This window comes from Symphalangus syndactylus, chromosome 1 (assembly GCF_028878055.3).
Source record: "Symphalangus syndactylus isolate Jambi chromosome 1, NHGRI_mSymSyn1-v2.1_pri, whole genome shotgun sequence".
Classification (NCBI taxonomy): Eukaryota; Metazoa; Chordata; class Mammalia; order Primates; family Hylobatidae; genus Symphalangus; species Symphalangus syndactylus.
The window spans coordinates 12,720,242-12,742,635 of NC_072423.2; the positions used below are offsets into that span (position 1 = coordinate 12,720,242).

General features: G+C 40.4%; 1 protein-coding gene across 3 annotated transcripts in view; it reads left to right on the plus strand.

Annotated features, from left to right (window-relative positions):
* The window catches only part of FBXO15 (F-box protein 15), a 76,590-nt gene that overhangs the window by 4,458 nt on the left and 49,738 nt on the right, over nucleotides 1–22,394 (plus strand). For all 3 annotated transcript variants that reach the window (XM_055296522.2, XM_055296541.2, XM_055296531.2), the window contains 7 exons: nucleotides 3,038–3,148; nucleotides 7,481–7,585; nucleotides 12,633–12,875; nucleotides 13,674–13,883; nucleotides 17,184–17,310; nucleotides 18,716–18,798; nucleotides 19,784–19,926. In XM_055296522.2, coding sequence (XP_055152497.1) covers nucleotides 3,038–3,148; nucleotides 7,481–7,585; nucleotides 12,633–12,875; nucleotides 13,674–13,883; nucleotides 17,184–17,310; nucleotides 18,716–18,798; nucleotides 19,784–19,926 — 1,022 coding nt within the window. The remainder of the gene's footprint in view (nucleotides 1–3,037; nucleotides 3,149–7,480; nucleotides 7,586–12,632; nucleotides 12,876–13,673; nucleotides 13,884–17,183; nucleotides 17,311–18,715; nucleotides 18,799–19,783; nucleotides 19,927–22,394) is intronic.

Below are 22,394 nucleotides of genomic sequence, written 5' to 3' on the forward strand. Positions count from 1 at the left end.
GAACTATCTGTGCACATTTCTAGAAGTGGAATTCCTGGCTTAAAAGAGCATATGTGCTTTTTAAGGATCCTGGTCTCCAATATCAGATTTGGCTTTCCATAACGTTTGTACCACTGTATCTTGTCTTACGGGCAGTCAATGAGGATGCCTGTTTCTTTGTAACATAGCCAGCATGAATCATCATCATTTATTTGGTATTTGCCAATTGCTAGATTAAAATTGATCCATCAGATGAATTTACTTTTCTTTGGTTCTCTTGGAAAGGCCTAAGGTAACAGTTTTTATTTTTCTGGCATCTTATTGAGGAAATACATAATGACAAAAAGCTGTTACTGATTCAGTAAGATATTTATTTAATATCTTAAATTATATTTTATGAACTACAATAATATTTATGTTTAAAGTATATATATATATATAATTATTCATATGATGCTTAGGGTATGTATGGACTCAGATTCTAGGTACAGCCAAACCCCACACTCCCATGGGCTTAAGGGTTACAGGTTTGGAGCTCCTGATAGGAATTGTTATTGTTTGATGAAGGAATGATAGAAATTCCCTTTATTCGAAGCTTAAGTGTTAGAATCCTTTATCAATTGTAGATATTTTGTCTTTGAATATGTAATGTAAGTCAATACAGACTTTATAAGAATAATAACCATTTAAAAATAAGTCATGCTTTTAAATAATTTTAGAATGTATTACAAATTTTACTGTGTTGACTATTGACAGTAGACAAAGTGTATTATACCTTCTAAAGTTATTTATGTCCATCTGGAACCCCAGGATGTGACTTTCTTTAGATATAGGGTCTCTGCAGGTATAATTAGTTAAGATGAGGTCATACTGGATGAGGGAGGGTCTTAAGTGCAATATGAATGATATCCTTACAAGAAGAGGCACAGAGACAGATATGCCCAGAGGGAAGATTGCTCTGTGAAGATGGAGGCAGAGATTAGAATTATGCTGACACAAACTAAGGGACAGCAAGGATTTCTGGCAACCACCAGAAAAAAGAATGATCCTCCCTAGAGCCTTCAGAGGGAGTGCGGCCCTGTTGACAACTTGGGTTTTGGACATCTGGCTACTAACACATAATACATTTCCGTTGTTCTGATTCACCCAGTTTGTGAAGGCAGTCTTAGGATATGAATGCAATTAGGAAATGATATTTTACTTATGATTACGATGTTAGGACCATGTTAATGGAGCCTAAGCTTTTCTCCTGTGGAAATCTGTGTTTAAGCAAAATTTCTAACAGAAGTACAAAAATATATAACACAGGTAGAATTATCTGATTAAAGGAGGAGAGGGTATTGCAAAAATTTCCAAATTAGCATTTCTTCCTGTCCTTTCTCCCTGTCTTCCTGCCCTGCAGAGCACAGATTGAAGACCATTGGCTAGAAAGTCATATAAGACCAAAAGTACCTTAAGCACCTTTTACTTTTACATGAAGCTGGGATGGAAAGGCATGTGGAACCAGCATTTTTTTCCTCGGTGCATTTTTTACTCTTACAGGATCTGGAAAAGTTTACCTTATGCAACTTCTTTGTTGAGATGACAGTGGTGCAGCTGATCACTAATATTTGTGGAAGGCCTACCCTGTACCAGCTACTGTGCTTTTTTCTAGAGAGAAAAATTCACAAAGGGAAGAGGAATTTACTCTGTAGCTGCTCGGAAGCATGTGGGGAATTGTGCCTGGGGAGCAGGGCAGCCAGGTGCCAGTGGGTGATTTGAGTGCGTACTGCATATCGTGATGCTGTCTTGCGGTAGGCTCCAGGCTACACTGTCACCTGGCCAGCTGATGCCTAGGGCAAGGGCTCCTTTTTCACCACTTGTCTCATCTGATAGGTTGTGCTCAGAGTCGAGGGCCATCCTCTGTTAAGACCGATTGTGGATTTCATACTTCAGCTTTCAGGGGGGTTGGTTAATTACTTTTTCTTCCAAGTTCTTAAGGCACCTCTTTTTTTGCTCCCAGTTGTTGCCCTCCTTTATGAATGTTCTTTCAACTATATCTGGGGAATTGGCCTGGTATGAAAAACTGAGAGTGGTTAAACTGTCAGTGCACAAAGTACATATTCGAAGCAATGATGTTGGTGAACTGAGCGTATACATAATGTACTCTCTAGGATTTAGCCACTTCTTAAATAGCACATCAGGAAGGAGGTGCGCCAATATCCAATACCTGTGTGTTGTATGTTGCTTAAAGCAGAAGCTTCCAAACCTTTCCTAGAGAAATAGTGAAACCATTCGTAGCTCTCCGGGTGTGCTGCTGCCTAGACGTGGAGGCTGTGAGCTGTATGATTTTCTGGTGTTTCAGATTCCCTCAAGGTGTTGTTGAGTACTACTGGTTTTGAGGACTGATCTTAATAAAATTTATTTTAGGAACCTCTGAAAAAGACTTACTGCATAAAAATATTATACGCTATTTCATTGAATCTAAAAAACCATTCATTCTAAGATGCACTACTGTTTTCTGTACCACTAAAATAAAAAGATGGCCAGTGAAAATGTATTACATTGAATGAATTTATGCAAAAGCTAGAGTTGGAACCCTCAAAGATCAGAAAAGTTGTAAGTTATGTTTTATGTTGACAGTTGTAGTTCACTAATTGTAAGTTTTTTAAAAAAACATCTTTAATGGTTTCTGTTATATCCAAATTGGCCAATCAGTACACTGACTTTATCCTTTTTGTTTCCATTAAATGTATTTGATAGCACTCTTTGACATGTTGAAAGCCTATAATGAGAGTGTATATTTCTAAACCTTAGGGTGAAAGCACATCAGAGTAAGTAGTCTTCAGGTTTCCTTACCAGGACACTAAAGGTTTCACGGTCTCTTCCTTCCTTCTCCCTCCCTTTCTTCCTTCCTTACCATCTTTCCTTCCTCCCTTCCTTTTTTTCTTTGCAGAAATTAAGTTTTTCAATGAGTAATCTTTGGAGTTTATGAATCCTTTGGAATTTTGTAGAAGGGAATACATAATTCACCTTATTTGATAATTACATAATTTGAATTTCCCACATTTACTTTCAGAAAGGGGCCAGGGGTCAAGCTTTCTGCAGGCTCTGCTGCCTTGAGGTGCCATGCCAGAAGTGGACAGCACTGGGAGAGCTCTTTCTCCTGCTGTTCTGGGTTCCTGGATGGGTAAGTAGCAGAAGTAGACTGTCACTTTTGGGGGCCTCTAGGCAGGGGGTTATTAGAGAAAGTTATGATGCTGTATATACCAAGTTGCTATTTTGAGCTTGCTAAGAATAGGATTGTGTAGGAAGACAGTACAGCATGGAGCGTTTGATGAGTCATGGGCCTGTCACCACTATCCTTATGAGATGAACTTTATGAAACGAAACTTCAAGAAGTGACAAGTAAATTGAATTTTCCTTTTATTAAAATGTTCTTCAAAAATATTCACTTTTGAGTTGATAAAGACCCTTGAAAAAGGAGAAAGAAGATTAAAGTGTGTTTTCCTGAAAGCTCAAGAGCTCTGTTCATTTCTCAGCTTTCAATATCTGGGAACCCATTTGCCATGGCAAGATTCTGTACTGTGACCCTCAGCACCAAGATCCACAGAAGCTTTAAAAAATTATTATGTGTAATCGATGCCCGGAAGTCCATAGATTTGTACTGTAGCAACATTTGAGGAACACCGATTATATGCTAAGCCTCGTGGGGAGCCTGAAAGCTTGAGATGATCACAGAGAGACATTTTACACTGCAGGAAGCTAGGCCCACGTAGTCTGCGTGTTGCAGAACTGTGTAATTCAGACGTAAGTTGCCTAATTTCAAGTTCTGGGCTTTTAATACTGTATCATAGCTTGCTCAGCTAACAGTGTACATATTTGTATACACATTTCAGTGTATTTTAAAACAAGCCAAAAAGGATATTTAATTAAGGACATTAATTTCAGCTTAAATCCCTATGCTCTGGGAATAGGCTGTTTTACAGTCATCTGATACGAGAAATGGAGCAAATATTCATTTGGTTAGTCCATCCATTAAATATTTGAGGACCTACTCTGTAGCAGATACTGTTCTTGGTGCTGGGACACAAATGGTGAGCCACTCACATGTTCTCATGAAGCTGATGATTAGTCGGGGAGGCAGATTTAAAATACAGTAAGTTGGGATACCTGTTGTCGAGAAAACGAATGGATCCCCAAATCCAGAATAATGGGGTGGCATGGTAAGGAAAGACTTATTTGAGGAGGTGCATTTAAGATGAGAACTGAACATTGAGATTCCGGAGCTTTGAGAGGAGCTCGCCAGCGAGGGGAGAACAGAAAGGTGGTTGGGGGGCTCCAGATGCTGCAGGAACAGCGTAGGGTTTGGGGAGCCCATCAGGCGGGGCTACCAGGCTCTGGGGAGGAGTGTGGCTGTCATGTAATTTCCCAAATTATCTTGTTTATTTGTTTACCTCTCTTCTCTAGAAGTAGGGAAGATGGAGAGACACAGGCAAGTGGGAGATATAGTTGGAGGCATAGCTGACATGATTCATTCATGAATTAGGTGTAGGTGTGAGGGGAAAACAGACAAGTAGGAATCCAGAGCTGTTGGCTGAAGCAGTAGCACAGGTTGAGGTGCTGTTGACTGAGATGGAAGAGAGGTGGGGTCGGGGCAGAAGAGAGGGCCATGATAATGACTTTGGACTGGTTACAGCTGAGATGCCTGGGATGAGTGCAAAGGAGGATGCCAGATGGATGATGGATGTGTCAGTCTGGCTCAGGATGAGGCCTGGCGGGGTCAGCAGTCATGGAGCTGGGTGAGGTGGCTTAGGGAAGGGGTGGGGAAGGGAAGGCAAAGGCGACTCAGGAGCAAGCTTGGAGGACCTGGGGCAGTGAGAACCAACCAAGCAGGCAGGGAAGAGCCCTGAGGTCCAAGACATTGAGGAGAGGCTGTGTGTGAAGCAGAAGAGGAGAAAGCCTGCAACACAAGAGCAGTCAGTGACCTGGGGCCTGGGGAGGCGGGGGGAGGAGGCGGCAGGGCATGGTGGCCCCTCACAGCTGTTGCAGGTGAATGCAAGGGAAGGGGCTAGCCGCTCATGTTCATATTTGCATGTGTTCTATTCCACACTGAAATGTAAAAAGCCAAAAAAAAAGGGGGCATGAAGGTGGAGGCAAGAGGTGTAGACAAGTGTTTTGTTTTCTTTTGTTCTTTCCCAGAGCTTGGCAGTGCGAGGGAGCCTAGAAATTAGGTGGTGGCTCCAGAGAGATCGGGGTGGGGAGAAGCAAAGGAAGAGTGCAGTTTCAGGATGAGAGATTTGGGGTGATTCAGAGGCTCATATGAACAGTGTGCAAGAGAGAGGCAGGAACCGGAGGCTGAGGTCCTTGTGCAGAAACAGTGGGGACCTGGAGCACAGGTGCTTTGATGGGAGGAAGTGAGTGTTCTCCATCGGAACAGGGGGAAGAAAGTGAGGAAAGCAGGAATATTGGGATAGATCCACAATATGAAGCAGGGACAAGGACATATTCACATTTGAATTCCCACAGTACTGAAAATGAACACACACAAATTAACATTCTCAGGGAAGATTGTTGGTTTAAAGCAGTTTCTTTGTTCTACATTCTGAACTTCTTTAACGGTCCTGCCTCTCACCTCCCCTTTCCCTTACGTCCCTATCATCCTGTCTCTTTACCCCACACAAAATGAAATAACTAGAATCCAACAGAAAGTCATCCAATATGGGTATAAATGTTGATTGTACCAGGTTAGAAGAAATTGTTTGAACAGTGATTAAAAATGTATTCAATCTCCACTGTCTTAACTATAAAGTAGAAATTTTCTCCTTTTGCTAGAAGGACACAGAGAGTACCCCCTTTTCATTAGGTTAGTCCAGTGGGGAGGAAGGTAAAAACCTGCTGAATGCCTGTCTTGAATGGGATTTTATTCCAGTTAAATAATTCTGGCAGTTGCTGGATACTTTTCTGAAATGTCTTTAAGCCCAGCTCTGTTTTTTTTTTTTTAAGTGTACTGATTTAAAAAATAATAGATATGAAGTTTTGTGAAATAGTTAAATCAAAATATAAAAATTGTATGCAATGTATTATGGTCACAAAAGCATGTTTTCTAGCAACTTTGCTGTCTCTAACATTAGAGACTTTTTCTCATTGAAAGGATCTAATTTATTGACTCTGAATGGGAGGGGTTTATTTTGGGGACTGATTTAATTAATGCTTAAGCAAAGCTTTTTGTTTAAACTCTCAGAATGTCTCGGTTAACTATAGCTGGCGCTTTGAGCAGTGGGGACATTTACATGGTGATACATATCCAACAGGAATGGCGTTAACTGGTTTTTTTCTGAGGATCTACTTTATTTCTTCTCAGTATTATCGGAATTATAGGACTGATTTTTTTTTCTATGAAACACCCAGTAACCTGATTTTCTTGAAAAATAAACAAGTTTAAAATCATGACAATCACAAGTAGACAGTATGGGCAAGCCCTTTTAAATTGGACAAAAGATTTCTGCCCTGACTCCTTTATCCCTAGAACTCCCCCCCACCGACCGTTGATACAATCTGTGGTAGCTCTGTTGTCGCTTGCCCTTTTGCTGAAGATTCATAGAAGTGCACTCCTGACTTCTTGCCACTAGTGATACTTTCTAGTCACTTTCAGATTATTACTGTGTTTTATAGAATTCTGAGATCATAGAAATAGGTGGAATATTGAGACTATCTCACTATCATATTTAGGCATACAAATAAAATAGACACTTCAGAAAAAACTTATGGCCCTTGGTGTCTCCTTGAAGCCCCAGAGGAAGCAGTCAAAAGCCCAAGGGTGCTCAGAAGGCGGCGCCTGGGATCGGTGTGGGTGAGGTGGGAATAAGCTGCTATTTCCCATTATACTTACTTTTTTGGGGAAAGGGATTCTGTGTTTTTCTTATTAACACCTAAGAATATGTTCTCTGATTCTCTTTTTATCTCACTAAAGAAACATACCTAGTTTAGGCCAGGTTTGGTGGGCAACATGGTGAAATCGCACAAAAAATACAAAAAATTAGCCAGGCTTGGCGACGTGCGCCTGTAGTCCAGCTGCTGGGGAGGCTGAGGCAGGAGAATGGCTGGAGCCTAGGAGTTCTGGGCTGCAGTGAGCCCTGATCATGCCACTGCGTTCTAGCCTGAGTAACAGAGCAAGGCCCTATCTCTACAAAAATAATAATAAAAAAATACACAGTTTCATGGGGGACATTGAAATCCTGCCTGTTGATTCACAATGTATGAACGTGATTAAAATGCTGAGGAAGTTAGCTCTTCCAACCCTTGGCTCTATTTATGGTTTATGTCATGAGAATTAGAATAACCAGAACATTTCAATAAAGAAAATAATTGAAGGTGAGGGTACAGTTTGCCTCTTGTACAGGAGGGGTCTGTCTATGGCCTTCTATTTAGAGATGAGCAGCCAGTTGTTTTCTGGGTAATCTGCAGATTAAGCCCTGGTCCACTCTGGTGATTTCTTTTTTTCCTTTTTCTGTTTTTGCAGAATGCCTTCGGAAATCTTGCTGAAGATATTTTCCTACTTGGATGCTGTGAGCCTTCTGTGTACTGGATGTGTGAGCAGGCGCTTTTATCATCTAGCCAATGACAAGTAAGCAGAAATCCAAGTCTCTGTTATGTTTTGATGACAGTTTGATGGAAGTCAGGAAAACTAGTAACTTTTTAACCATTTTTAAGAATTTAAGAGAATTCAAGAGTATTTTTACACACAAGTGGAAATGTCAAATGCTTTAACTATGAAATTTTCAAATATTTGCATTTATATGCTTAAAGGAATATACTTTGCATGGAACAAAAAAATCAAACTTGTTATTGCTGTAGCTGTTAGAGAATGCAGCTTCAGCTCTGTTGCCAGGAGGTCTTGGCTGTATTCCCCACAGAATCAGACCTAACCACAGAGTCTCAGGCAGCACTGCAGGGACCTGCTGGCTTTGACCCTGGCCCTGCATTTGCAGAGCAGAATGAGTGCTCTCTGCTGATGGCCAAGCAGATCCTAAAGAAAGAGAAGGAAGAGGCTAAGTTAGGTGTACTTAGCTTCTCCTCCCAAACATGCCAATCAAGTTAACTTACTCTGGGGAGAGTGAAATGGATAGAGAGAGGCCAAGACTGTCCTGTCCTGGAGGCTGTAGGCTTGGAAGAAGGGAGCCAAAAGAGAGGGGTTCACCTGTGGTCATCTGGGCTTGCAGGGGGCGGATCTAGGAAGGAAGGGGAGAAACCTCTGCTTCTGTTTGTCACTATAATCTTAGCCTGCATCTCAGAATTGTATCTTAGAGGGAGAGATGGTCCCCTCTCTCATTTAGCATCAAAAGATCAGATAAATGTCGTTCTTAAATAGAACCTACATGTCAGCTGGGGAGATCAGCAAGATGAGAGGGAACGCCGGTTTTAACTGACGGTTTTGTTTGCTGGGTAAGGAGACGGAGAATGGCAGAAGGAGGGCTGTCGTATTAGTTAACCCTGGAACATGGTGGACAAGAATGTCATTTAGTGCAGTGGTTCTCAAATGCCATCCAGAGAAGACTACATATGAACCACCTGGGAAAGCTGAAAACATTTCCACCCCTAGTCTGCATCTCTAGAGATTATAATTTAGTGCTCTGAAATCTGTATTTTAAAAATTCTCCAGCCAGGAGCAGTGGCTCACGCCTGTAATCCCAGCACTTTGGGAGGCCGAGGCAGGCGGATCACGAGGTCAGGAGATTGAGACCATCTTGGCTAACACGGTGAAACCCCGTCTCTACTAAAAATACAAAAAATTAGCCGGGCATGGTGGCAGGTGCCTGTAGTCCCAGCTACTTGGGAGGCTGAGGCCGGAGAGTGGCGTGAACCCGGGAGGCGGAGCTTGCAGTGAGCTGAGATCGCCACTGCACTCTAGCCTGGGCGACAGAGCGAGACTCCATCTCAAAAAAAAAAAAAAAAAAAAAAATTCTCCAGGTCATACTAATGAATAGTCAAGTTCCGAAATGACTAATCTAGTCCATCTTTGATGTTAGGTGTATGCCACTTAAGTGAGGAACTCAGAATAAGCCCTCAGATCTCCTTAAAGCTGTCCTCAACCATTGTCATACTCTGAAGAGGACATACACTGTTCCCTAGTTGGAAAGGATGATTTTTCTTTTAATTTGAAGAGATGTTTCCCATATGGATATGGAAGAATATATGTCTGTATATGTCAATACATGCACACACACACATATCAATGAATGAACTAATAATGTTCTTCACAGTAGTTATAGAATGAATTAGAGCAATTTCTACATTTCCCTTCCTTAATGATTGTTGTAGTTTATGTAGTTGAGATTTGTTTCTCCAAGCCTCATGTTAAAATTTGATCCTCAGTGTTGGAAGTGGGGCCTAATGGGAGTCATTTGGGTCATGGGAACAGATCCCTCCTGAATGGCTTGGTGCCTTCCTTATAGTTCTTGCTCTAGAGCTGGTTGTTTAAAAGAGCCTGGCAGATCTCCCTTCCTTCTCTCTTGCTCGCTCACTCTATTTCTCTCTCTCTGCCATGTGATCTCTGCACAGTTGGCTCGTCTTGGTTTTCTGCCACATGTAGAAGCTTCCTGAGGCTTCACCAGAGGCAGATTCTGGTGTTGTAGCTCCTTGTATAGCCTGCAGAACTATGAGCCAAATAAACCTCTTTCCTTTACAGATTACCCAGCCTCAAGTATTCCTTTGTAGCAACACAAAGAGACTAAGACAATGATCTAATAAGAGATGAAGGTGGTCACTAAAAGAAAGCACAGTGAGGCATTTTTCAAGGAAGGAGTCAACCAAATGTCTAAAACTAGCATTCTGGAGGGTTCCCACTTTATTTAAGGGTAGAAGTCAGACTCTTCAGATAAGCTGATAGATTGTATATTTCTTAGTTTCTTTACTGTCTCCTCTCTCCACTTCACCTGCATGGTGAAGAAACCAGGCCTGGAATCAGATTTGGAGCATGGCTCTAGTGATGTTTTTTGCATACTTTTAGTATTACTTGTGTGCCCTCCTCACTTTCTTGGAAGTTGCCGTTTGGAAATATGAGCTACTGATGAAATTGCACTCACATTTCTTTTCTTTTTCAAAGGACATATTTAATTGTGCTAAGTTGAACTGCACGTTTTAGGTCCTACTAAAGGAACTAAAGAGTCATAGTCTGACTCTTAAAGTCAATGTCTGATCATGAAGTCAGACTACAGAAAAGAGTGTGTGATAATTGGACAAGTAATCAATATGTGTTTTTAAAAAGTTTAAAGTGTATTCTAAGCATTGCTTCTGAAGAGAGGGCAAGCACACACAGTGTAGTGAGTTACACTGATGACTTATAGGCAGACACTCTTGAAGGGCAGGGGGCTCCCCAGTGCCCCATCCCAGCAGCGGGGGCTACTCCCTTCTGCATGAGCCCTGTCTCTGCATGGGAATAACGGGGATGTGTGGATGACATGGCATCTGGTTTATCACAAGGGGGTTTTATTTGCCATGGACTCTGGCAAACACTATTTATCTGAACATTAAATTGGCCCCATTTTCTAAACAACTTGTTTGAGTTTCCCTGAGCCTGTTGGTAGTTCTATTGGATAAATATGCCCTTTTGAATTATAAAGTTGAATCTGACTGGGCCTTCTAACAGGATGGAGCATTTGGGGATCAAGAAGTAAATGTGTTTGGGTTTTGGAGACTGTGAAAGGTATCTGAACCTTAACATTTGTATATTATAAAAAATCAAGGGGAACCATCTGCAGTGTAAAATGTTTTTACTTAGGTTCACTTACAGTAAGTAGTGTATGATCATGTGTGTGAACATAGTTCATCATACGAATGTTAGGTGTGGTTATTGTTACTAACTGCATGTGGAGTTTATGCTGTGATTCCCATCTCTGCGGCAGTGTTTGTTTTTGCAGTTGGTTAGTGCTAACACGTGTAAAAATAGTATCAGAGGTTGTTTAGATCGTGCTGATGTGAGGAATTCAAGGCTCCATAAAGGTCCTGCTAAAGGAATACTTACATAGGGTGAGATGCTGAGTAAAATAAATGTGAAGAAAACACAAGCAAGCTTTTATGCAAAGGGAGTTTTAAAAGTGTCTATTCAAAGGATTTTGGTGAAACAGTTTCAGCTTTACTTAAATGTACTCAACTCATCATGGCATTGCATCTGTCTGCTTACATAGGAAAGTCTAGAAATTTCTGAATTGAAAACACAAACACTTTAATATGAAAGCTAGGCATGAAGTGATTTTGTGGAGTGAGAAATGACTTGAGAAATCCACACTAGGAAGAGAATTCAACCAGGGTCTGACTGTATGTGAGCTTGCATTTGTTGGGAAGTCCATGTAACGTCTGAGTCAAGGAGGTGGTGTTCCGAAGTCATGTGTTTGAGAAATGGTCCTTTTCTGCTGCGGTTAAGGAAATAGCTCTGCCTCCCCGGAGCATCCAGTTATCCCCAGGGGTCCTGCTGCAGTTCAGGACCACTGCTCTGTGGGGGAATCGCTTTTTCCTTGCAGCCTCCAGGCCGTTGACTGCTTCATCCTATGCTGCTCTGAGTAGTAATGTGGAGACAAATGAGCAAATCATTAATGTTTAAAATGCAAAGTTTGCCTTTCAGATAAAGAATTGATTTTAACCGCTGCCTCAGTTTTCCCTGTGTCTTCCTTTTCTTTCCTGGTGGAGAGTACTGGCTGAAGAGGAAGGAGCCCTCAGGCCAGCTCACTGCCACCACTCGTGGGGCTTCTTCCGGCCTCTTAGTAGAGATGAGTGGAAGGAACAGACTTTGAGTCAGAGCTGAGTTTGAATTCCAACATTGAGGCTTATTGGCAGTCTGAATTTGGGGAGCTTATTCAGTTTCTTTGACCCATTTCTTTTTGATTGAAGAGGTAGTGAAACCCAGGTGATAAGAGTGTGAGCTCTGGTTCAGATCCCAGCTTCACTATACACTTGAGTGCACAGACCTGGGCCAGTTCACCTTGCATCTGAGCCTCAGTTACGGCATCTATGCAGTGGGGACAGGAATACCAGCACCTCCTGGTTTCTTTGTGAGGAATAAATGAGTGATGTATAATACATAAAGTGGTTAAACGATGCTTGACACATAGTAAGTGTTGAAAAAACTTAATGTTCACTATTGTTTAGTTGTTACCATTAAAAACCTTCACTTTTTTTCTCTTTGTGAAAGCCTATTCCTTGTTGAAAGTTAAAAAATAGCAAAAATAATGTACAATTCCATTGTTCCCTATTGAAATTTCTTGGTGTGTGTACATACGTCCTTTCTGATCTTTTTAAAAGCATGTATCTATTTAAAAACAAGAATCATACCACATATACTTTCTGTTACATTTAAATAATATATTTCCTATTCTATTACTGATATAAGAGGGCAGTGGTTTGGATGATCCTAAATAACATGAGATTGCTCACTTGAGACCTGACCCTGGGAAATGGGCTTTTCCTTTTAAAATGTGTTTTTGGTGGCGTTGAATTTAAAACACTAAGTCTCAAGCTGCAATTCACTTAACAGGATGAACGTTCAACTGTAAATATTCAGCTTGGCTTATTCATGGAATTGGATTATTTGAAAATATTATGCATCTCTAATTTGGTATATTATGACTAAGGTAGGTGCCAGTGTCTCTTAGTTAACATATTTCCTCTTTTCCCTCCAGTTTTATTTGGATCAGAATCTACTTAACTGCTTTTTCACCTACAAGATCAAATTGGAAAGTTAATTCAGTAGAGAAGATAGCTATGTCTATGAGCTTTCTGTCAGTTCAGGATAAAGAAGCTGGTTATTGGAAGAAAGAATATATCATAAAACAAATAGCATCTGTAAAAGCTGCACTAGCTGACATTCTCAAACCTGTCAACCCTTACACAGGTCTTCCAGTTAAGACCAAAGAGGCCCTCAGGTACGCAATGTGTTCCAAAAGAGAATGATGGCATCAGCTCAAAGTATCGTGTACATAGGACATATGTGCAGTTTAGATTGTGTGTGACTATCTCTAGTATTTTTGTGTGTTTTGTGCATCTATAAAATATGTATCATTTTCCTATTCCGCATGGCCTTCTGCATCTGCTGATTCAACCAACTGCAGATCAGAAGTATTGGTCAGGGGGAACCTGAAACAATAATAACAGTATAAAAAAGAATACAAATAAAGCCAGTACATTATACGTAATAACAACAGTTTGCACAGCATTTACATTGTATTAGGTATTATAAGTAATCTCAAGATGATTTAAAGAATACGGGAGGAGGTGCATAGGTTATATGCAGATACTATGCCATTTATATAAGGGACTTGAACGTCCACAGATTTTGGTATCATGGGGTTCCTAGAACCAATTTCCTGCAGAGACAGAGGGATAACTAGTAAATAGCCTAAAGTTTTAATGAAAAGCAGAAGTAACCTACTTATCTGCTATAGTACAGTAAGAATGTTCAAGGTCTCTTTTCTGGGCAGAACCTTTGTCTTATTTATATATTGCTAGTACCTGGAAAATCTTGGATGTTAAGTGGGTGTTAGGTGAGGAGAAAAAGTCTAAAGAGAGTGTTATTGTTGAAATGAAAATTATACTGGGCATGTTCTGAGAATTTTGACTTTGGCTTTTAAGGAACTAGATGCTTTAGAGAAGATACGTGAAATTGCCTTTAGCATTTTTTTTTTCAATGAGGCAAACATTGTTAGTTTTTTTTCTTTCCCCAGAATATTTGGTTTAGGTTGGGCAATTATACTGAAAGAGAAAAGTGGAAAAGAATATATCATGGAGCATGTTGATCTTTCCATAAATGACACATCAGTTACTGTTACGTGGTATGGCAAAAAATGGCCATGCCTAGCATCATTGTCAACCTTAGATTTATGTGGCGTGACACCAGTTTTTACAGACTGGTATAAAACTCCCACCAAACATAGGTAAGTACCAATCAGCAGAACTGTTGAGTGAGAGCATCTTATATGTAAATATTAGTTGGCATTACTTTTGTAATTAAAAAATAAGAGCAGCATTTTTTAATTTTATCACATATTAAATGTACATTCTGCATTAATGTCGAAGAGGGAAAGAGTGCATTTTATCGCATTTCTGATTAGGTCTAAATTTAAGTTCCTCATATCTTGGTTGTCTTTAATGGTAAAGAATGATGTTGTAGTTAACAAAATTTCCTGGATGATTGATGGCTAACCTTTGAGGTTTTTCATTTTAACCATCTTAACAGAAAGATATATGATATCTTCCTTCTTTAGTAAGTGGTATACTAATCGTAGTCTAAATATGAGGAAACCAAGTCATAATTATTAGTTATTTTGTCTGCCTTCTGTTGAACTTACTAGATATGTGATCTTGTGCAAGTAACTTACTCTTTCTGTGTCTCCATTCTCTCCTCTATGAAATGGAATGATTGTTATACTGGCATAGTATTTAGCATATATGACTGCAGTGAATAAATTCGATCAAAAGATATCACTATAAAATGCGTAGATTAGCTAAGTGTGCAGCACATGGGTAATGCTTAGTGAGCCCTTTACTATTCTGTTGTCAGGTGGCTTTGCACTGAGTCCATACTCACTATGAGGCTGGCATCTGCCTTTCTGAGCAGCTCTCTCAGGCTGTCTTTTTCATCACTGATTGCTTCCTCCTAAAAGCTGGATTATGGCATGCATAGCATCCTCATCTCTGGAGCAAGCTAACATAGCTTTATATAAGATATATTGCAAATATAAAGGTAATACCTGCCTTCTCCTGCGTTGGTTTCCTGCCCTCCCGTCTCCTTCACTGTCTCGATATTCTTTGACTTTTCAGGAGTATTAACCATGTCGTTTTCTTACCATCCTTGCATGCTGCAGTTCCACCCATTGGTTTCTCTCCTGTCTGTCCTTGCCGTGGAGGATACTGTGATATCTGACATTAGTGCCTGCCATCTCTATGGAGGGACAGGGCTCTTTCATGGTTTCCCTGGATACAGACACTTTTTTTTCTTTTTTTTCAGCTCTGTAACTGGGGACCTTGTTTTTGGCTCCTCTCCATGGCGCCTGCTCTTTGAGCATTGTTTTAGTGATTACCGAGCTCTCTTCCCATGCTCTGAATGTAAGACTATTCAGACCTCTTGGTGCTGGCAAATCCAGGTTTTATTATACTCTAAAAATATTCTTAATGTTATGATGAAAAATGAATTATTTTTCCTAAATATATTACTGAAGATACTTTGGAAACAGTTACCTTTTAAAAAATGGTACTTTTATTTGGATAAATCTTTGAAATTTCATATGGGATCATGAAGGAAGCCAGCTTTTTCTAATGTAGTAATTAGGCTTTATGCATTTTAAAATTACGTTTGGAGAATAAGTCCACAAACTGTACTAGTTTTGCTAAGCAATATGTTACTTGGCATATCATGAAATGTTACTTACAGATATTAGGACATAATGGCTAACATTAATTCAAATGATCCTGAAGAATTAAGTTAAATGGATAAAGTTGAATTATAAAGCTCAGTTAAAGATAGTATTTCCCTGAAATGGTCATCAAGGTCAGAAGTAATAGATACTACATAGTACCAAATGCTAGAATTCATTGGGAAAATTCATTTGATGTAATTTATTTCCATGAAACTTCAATGGACTTCAGCCAGCCTTTGATAAACTGTGATAAACAAAACTAAAAGTGATTTTAGGAATTTGTTTTGATTGGCACTTTTATTGCAAGTTTGTAAGTGAATGCTTTCATCATGCAGGAATATAAATCCTTGTATGCATCTGTTTGACAGCCAAGAAGAGACTTTGTGATTTTTATTTGGGTCTTTTTTGTTTCCTCTACGAAATGTTTTTCAACAACAGTGAAAGCCTTATTGATGTAATCTGGATTTCCCTGTAATTTATACCTTTCTAGTCAGACTCCAAATTTTCTTCCTTGCCAGCATTTTCTGCTCCGTAGCTTGTGCTGTCCCACCCCAAATTTGTGAGAAGTGCTGGGGCAACGTCAGCCTTAGTTTCTGTGTCTGTGGCTGTAAGGCCAAGCGCATGAGGACTCAGCATGTTCTCAGAGTCTATTTAATAAGTACCTCTACAGCCAGATTTTCAGAGAAGAATGTTTCTCACATCCCCACCCAGCCTCCTCTATCCACATTAATGATACTAGCAGGGACTGCTGTTTGTTGAGCACCTGCCCCATGCCCTGCGCTCTCGTCCCCACTCAGCAGGCTGGTGATTTCACACACAAAGAACCAGCCTGTGATAGTCGCAAAGTCACTGTAGGTTGAAGCTAAGGTTTTACCTCAGGTTTCTCTGACTCCATAGTGAGGTTCCTGACTCTGCATTTATCCTCCTCCAAGTGTATTCTGCATATGCTGGGTTTATTTCTAATTTCTACATCACACATGTTCACCGACTGTCTCTCCTTACCCAGTTGTGGTTCTCTGCATAAGAAGTTATTTTGAAGAGTTGAACATGGGACTAGGGTCATGTGGTAGCTGCAGATCTGGTTTTGATGCTTCACAGGCCCTTCCACTTTGAAGCAGGACTGCAGCTGGTGTCCTTTTTAACGTACTTATTTAATGTACTTTTGAATTCCTATTGCCTGCTGGCTTGTGCCTGAGGTGCTGGGCACCAACTGTTGAATGAAACGTGGCCCCAGCTCCTTAGGGATTTCAGTCTAATGCTGTGTTAGTGTCTCCTTTATGAAAACACTGGTGATTTAGTTTAAGTTTATTTCTGATGTGTCAACTTTCACTATCTCTGAGTTATCCTTGATAATAACTATAAAAGGCCCATCTGCTTTCCAGCCACCTCCTGAGACCACCCGTTCTTATGTCACTTGAAAGTGTATCTTTGCTTCTGTGTCGTTTCACTCGCTTGACTAGGAATACATATTGAGAGTCTACTTTAGATTGTATTGTGCTGGATTTGGAGGGAATAGAACAGGAGACAGTGCTGCCACTTCATCACTTTCCTGGTCCTTCAGCTTCCTCCTGGCTGGGTCATTGAATTGACAGTAAGAGCAAGACGGAGGGGAAGAAAAACCTAGTTGGGCTGGAAATCTGAATGTATCCATTTTGCCTTTTATTCATTTGTGTCCCCACCCTGTCAATGTGCCACTTAGTTTGAGCACATCATTAATATACTCTTCAAACACACTTGTGATACACTAAAGAGAATTGACAACACTATAGACAGGAAAGCTGACTTCTCTCTCTCCTTTCCTTGGCGTAACGTTCAAAGACTCCGATGGCATTCTTTAATTGCAAAGTACGATCTGAGTCATTTGACCGTATCTACCATGATTGGCTGTGACAGACTCATTCGGATCTTCTGCCTGCACCCTGGCCTCCTGGTGGGAGTGTGGAAGGTAAGACTTGAGTCCCTGTATGTACTGTGTCATTTCCCCATCACAATACCACATTTACTTACCATTATGTATGACTTCAAATGTAAAATCCTTTAAGGCTTTTCACTAACTGCAATCCATTTTACCATCTCACCGACTTCATTTTTTCAAGCTAACATGGCCCTCTCTGTTCCACTGAGGCTGCTCTGCTGTTCTGCTATCATAGACAACTGTGCTATCTGTTGTTCTACTGTTCTGCTATCATAGACAACAACCTCTTCCTGCCTTCATGTTTTCCTTCATGTTATTCCTCTAATGTCGTGTGGCTTTCCCACTTCCAATCAGTCCATGTTCCTTCTTCTCTTCCTTTCATGCTGTTTCTCTGACAACGTTTCCCTTACTATGTGTTCATCATGCCCGTCTCCCAAGCCTGTTTCTGATCCTGTAGGTGCGGCATTCAGTGAAATCTGCTCTTCAGGGTCAAGTGTCTACGATGTTATCCTTTCTCTCTGCATAAGATTTCTTGTTTCACCAGGTCTGGCTGATATTTTAAGATGGTAGTTCACAAATCTGATTCTAAGTTGGCATTATGCATTAGTTTACAATGACTAGACAGAATTAAGACCCTAGCTTCAGACAACACCGTCCTCTTATCCCTTTCCCTTAGCCGACTGTGGCCATCAGTGTTTCTTTCCCTCCTCCCCTTTCTGTGTGAAGGTGGCTTGTGGGTGAGACCGCAGCTTGCCTGCTCTGCATTCCGTGACTTGCATGCATCCAGCTGTGTCGGGTGCAGAGTTGTGAGCACTCTGGTGGCTTCAATTGTCCTCTGCCTGGCTACTGGAGAGTGGCACCTTCAGATTTACCACTTGGGGTCACCTATGCCCATCAGTGTCAGCTGTGAATCTGGGGAGAGATGGAGGTCAGTCCCCAAATAGTCGCATTTTCTGCTATTCAACCTGATGGACAAATGAAGAAATTGAATCTAATCATTCCCACCACGTTGGCCAAATCAAGCAGTTACTTCCAAGAGGAACATTGTGTCAGTAAAGTTCAGTATTTGTAGAATTAATCTGGTATCTGTGAAAGTCTTTGAAAGGAATTTGAAACAGCCTGGAACTAACTGCATCGTTTCACAACTATCATGTGTATCTTTTGACATTTCACAAGCTCTAGGCTGTGAGTTCTCTTGTTCCTGTGTGCTCTGCATATTTGGGTGAATTGTGGTCCTGCTGTCAATATGAAATGTAAGTCTTATTAGATAGTAATAACATATTAGCAGTAATAATGCATTAGCACTGTGGTGACCTTATGTTTGTAAGAGACTGCATCTATCTGCAAGATGAATGTGCTGTGGTCTTCACAACGACCTTGTGAAAAATTTAAACATTTTGGTTGAAATACGTATTCTTCTTAATTAACTTTTCAGAAGGAGGAAGAACTGGCTTTTGTTATGGCAAATCTTCATTTTCATCACCTTGTGGAGAGGAGCACATTAGGCTCGGCCACTATGTATGTATTTATATGTGGGTGTGTTGAATTTGTGTACAGTAAATATAAAGTATTAGAAGTTGATGCCATCTTAATATCCTGAGAATAGCTGCAGAGATATTCTGTTTTTAATCAGTAAACACAAACCAACAGGCATAATTAGCTGTTGCTAAAATAATTGGATTATTCATAAGTACATATTTGCTTTATTTATTCTGGGTTAAGGAGTTTGTACCTAGTAGGGTATTATTTATACGGGTAGGATAGCTTGATTACTTCAAGATGCCACTACTTTCCTTCAAGTTCTTGCTCTTATGTGAATTTTCACATCTTGTAAGGCATGTAGACTCATGGCCCTCGGGCTGAACCTGGCCTGCGGATGATTCTGCCCGGTCTGGACAGTGTGTGTCTTTTAATGAATTTGAATGTCTTTAGGTGGGGCACAGGCTTCCCATTTCACGACAGCTCTCACCCTTTTCCTGTAGACTTAGACTCCCTTACTCATTGTTTGTTTTTCTTTTTTTAAATTACCTGAGAAGCTCCTGAGTATTTTTGAGTTTGTCACCTTATGTAGTCATGTTTTTCTTGTTGAATAAAACTTTGTCTTGGCTTTGGGTCTGCCTGGGTGTTTGTCCTGCAGATCGGTGTTCAGTGCCTTTTTCTGCTGAGCACTTTTGTCCCCTGGACACTGAGAACAACACGGAGGGCAGAGTGGCCTTTGTAGAGTGGCCATCCTGGGATCAGCTGCAGAAACATGTGCACCCGTGCTGGGCTGTGGCTGCCTACAGAGCTCACATCATTGCCTGTTTTTATAGAAGTTGGTAAAAGGAACATTGAGCAGTCTTTTAAGTTCATGGTATTGAAAATTATAGGGAATCCTATGGAGTTTCATTTGTAGGAGGTAGTGCTTTGATATGGATGGTAATTTTTTAAAAAGTATTTTCAAACCAAGAATTTTATTCCTGGCGTTGGCAAATGTGTATGTTTCTTTTGTTTTGCTTTTCAGGCCCTATGAACTGCCTCCACATAGCCCCTTTTTGGATGATAGCCCCGAGTATGGACTGCACGGCTACCAACTCCATGTTGATCTGCACAGCGGTGGGGTTTTCTACCTATGTGGTACATTTCGCAATCTCTTCACCAAGAAAGGTGAAATTAATTGAGTTTTTATTTCATTATGAAATTAAAGGTTGAGGTGAGGGAACCAATTTTGATGACCAAGTTAAGGATTGCCCCCACTGGTCAGTTTATAATCTTTTGGCACCTCCCAGACCCGTGTGTCATCCCAGGGCTTGTGAAAGTCCTCACCGGACCGAGTCTCTTCAGCACTGGCTCTGTCTCCTTCACCACCGTCACTCTCAATGCCACCTCCTGGGGGTAGCCCCTACTCATCTTCTCTACTGATGCTTCCTTATTATTTTTCCATGCTCTCCGCTTTCCCCAGACTTCTTCCCTTCTTTCTTAAAGGAATGTGGTAAATTTGCCAGCAGGGCCCGTGCCGCTCCAGGATGAGAGTAAAGAGAAACCAGCCTTTCTCCTTTACGTACTGTGTCACTGTTTGCCACACCTACCAAAGCCAGAACAGAGGCTGGGGCAGACAGGAAAGGAGGAGACTTACGCCAAGCAGGAAAAACGAGGGAGTGGAGAATGCCCCATTCTAGCTTATCTGATTATTTCCTTTTGGTTTCATTCTTCTGTAGCCTGTAAACTTGGAGTTTCATGTAAGGCCTTGCTTAGATTCAAGTTTAACATTCCTGGTAAAGATATTTTAAAAGGGAAGTTATGTACTTCATTTTGCATTATATTGAGAGATATATAATGTCAGGTTGTCCCTTTATTAGTAATGCCAGGTTTTATCATCTGGTTAAGATGGTGACCACTAGATATCTTCATTATTGAAAGTATTTTTTTTTCCAAATATCCTGGTCCTCCAAAGTCTTTCGTCTAGTGGACTTGACACCCATTATGATCTTTGCCTAAATCAAATATTTTGTTTAAAAATGTTGATTTTCTAATTATTTCACTATGTCTATGTTTATCAACTGAGCTTTTGTAAAGAACTTTCTCTTATCACCTGGGTGAACTTCTATAAAGGCAGAGCAAATACTTAATTCTTTCCTTTTAACTGCCAATTTTCAGATGAAGAAATTGATGTTACAGAGCAAAAGGGGCTTGCTGCCTGATGTGCTGGAACCCAATACTGTGACACCAGGTTTTTGAGAAAAGAAAAGCTTTTTATGGCTGGCCCGCTAATAAGGAGACAGGAGTCCAGCTCAAATCTGTCTCCTCATGCTGGCTTTAATGCAGTAATTTTATTAGGAAAGGTTTAGGGAGTGGATTCTGGGATTAGTAGGTGATTGGTGGAAGGAAAGGGAGGTCTGGAAAGTCCTCAGGCGTGGTGCAGTTACCTCTTCATGCCCTCATGGGTCACTTGCAAATTCAGGAGGAGTTAATATGAAACGTGGTGGGGATTCAGGCTGTGATGTCAGAAAGCTCCATCTGTGAAAACTCCTGTTGGCCGTATTGGTTCCGACTGATTTCAGCCAGTTTTATCTTACAAGTGGAGGGAGTTTTATTATTTTAGTAAGTTGCCTCTTTTCTTATCTGCCATCTTGCAAACTCAAGCATTGCTGTTAGTCATTAGCTTCTTTAACTCTGGAGCACGGTTTCACTGATGCACTAGTCATCTCCTGTGGTGGAAGAAATGTGAGCTCTTCTTCTTTCCTCCTCACCCCCACCCTTGTTTAATGTCACTTTGGACTCTTGGATATTTATTTATTCAATAATTTATAGTCAGTTATAGACATTTCCTTTTGAAGTTACTTGGTCGGTGGGATCTGCTTCGGGCTGCTTCTGTGTCCTCTAGATATCCCGTTTGTCTTTGAGTCTTCCTTGCTTTTTGGCTCAGGAAGATTGCTAGGTTTTCTTGTGTTTGTTGGCATTTTTATCAGAATTATTCAATTCCACACATTAACCTGAGGTATATTAACATCTTTGTTGTTGAATTGTTCCATCCAAGAATGTGGAACGTCTTTCAGTTTGTTTAAAAATTCTTTTATGTCTTTTAGGAGTGTTTCAGAATTTTTTTCATACTAGTTTTGCACATTTCTTGTTATTTATGAAGTATTTAATTCTTGTTACTTCTCTTTCATTTTATCTTCCAGCTGTTTTGTGATTTCTTTGTGATGTTTTGGTCTCATGGAATGAGTTGGGAAGTATTCTTTCCTCTTGGATTTTTTGGAGGATTTTGCATAGAATTGGTAGTATTTCTTCCTTGTTTGGTAGAATTCATCCAAGTCCGGACCTTTCTTTATGAGAAGACTTTTAGCTGCAGTTTCTTTTTCTTTCAAAGAGATGGAGCTATTTAGGTTATTCATTTCTTCTTGAGTGAGCTTTGGTATTTTTTGTCTTTTAAGGAATTTGTCCATTTTACCTAAGTTGCTGAATTTATTGGCATAAAGTTCTTCGTAATAGTCCCTTATTATCTTTTTCATGTCTATAGAATCTAGTGACATGACGTGATTCCTGATATTGGTAATTCGTGTATTTCTTTTTTTTCATGATCAGTGTGGCCAGAAGTTTATCAATTTTATTCATATTCTCAGGGACCTAACTTT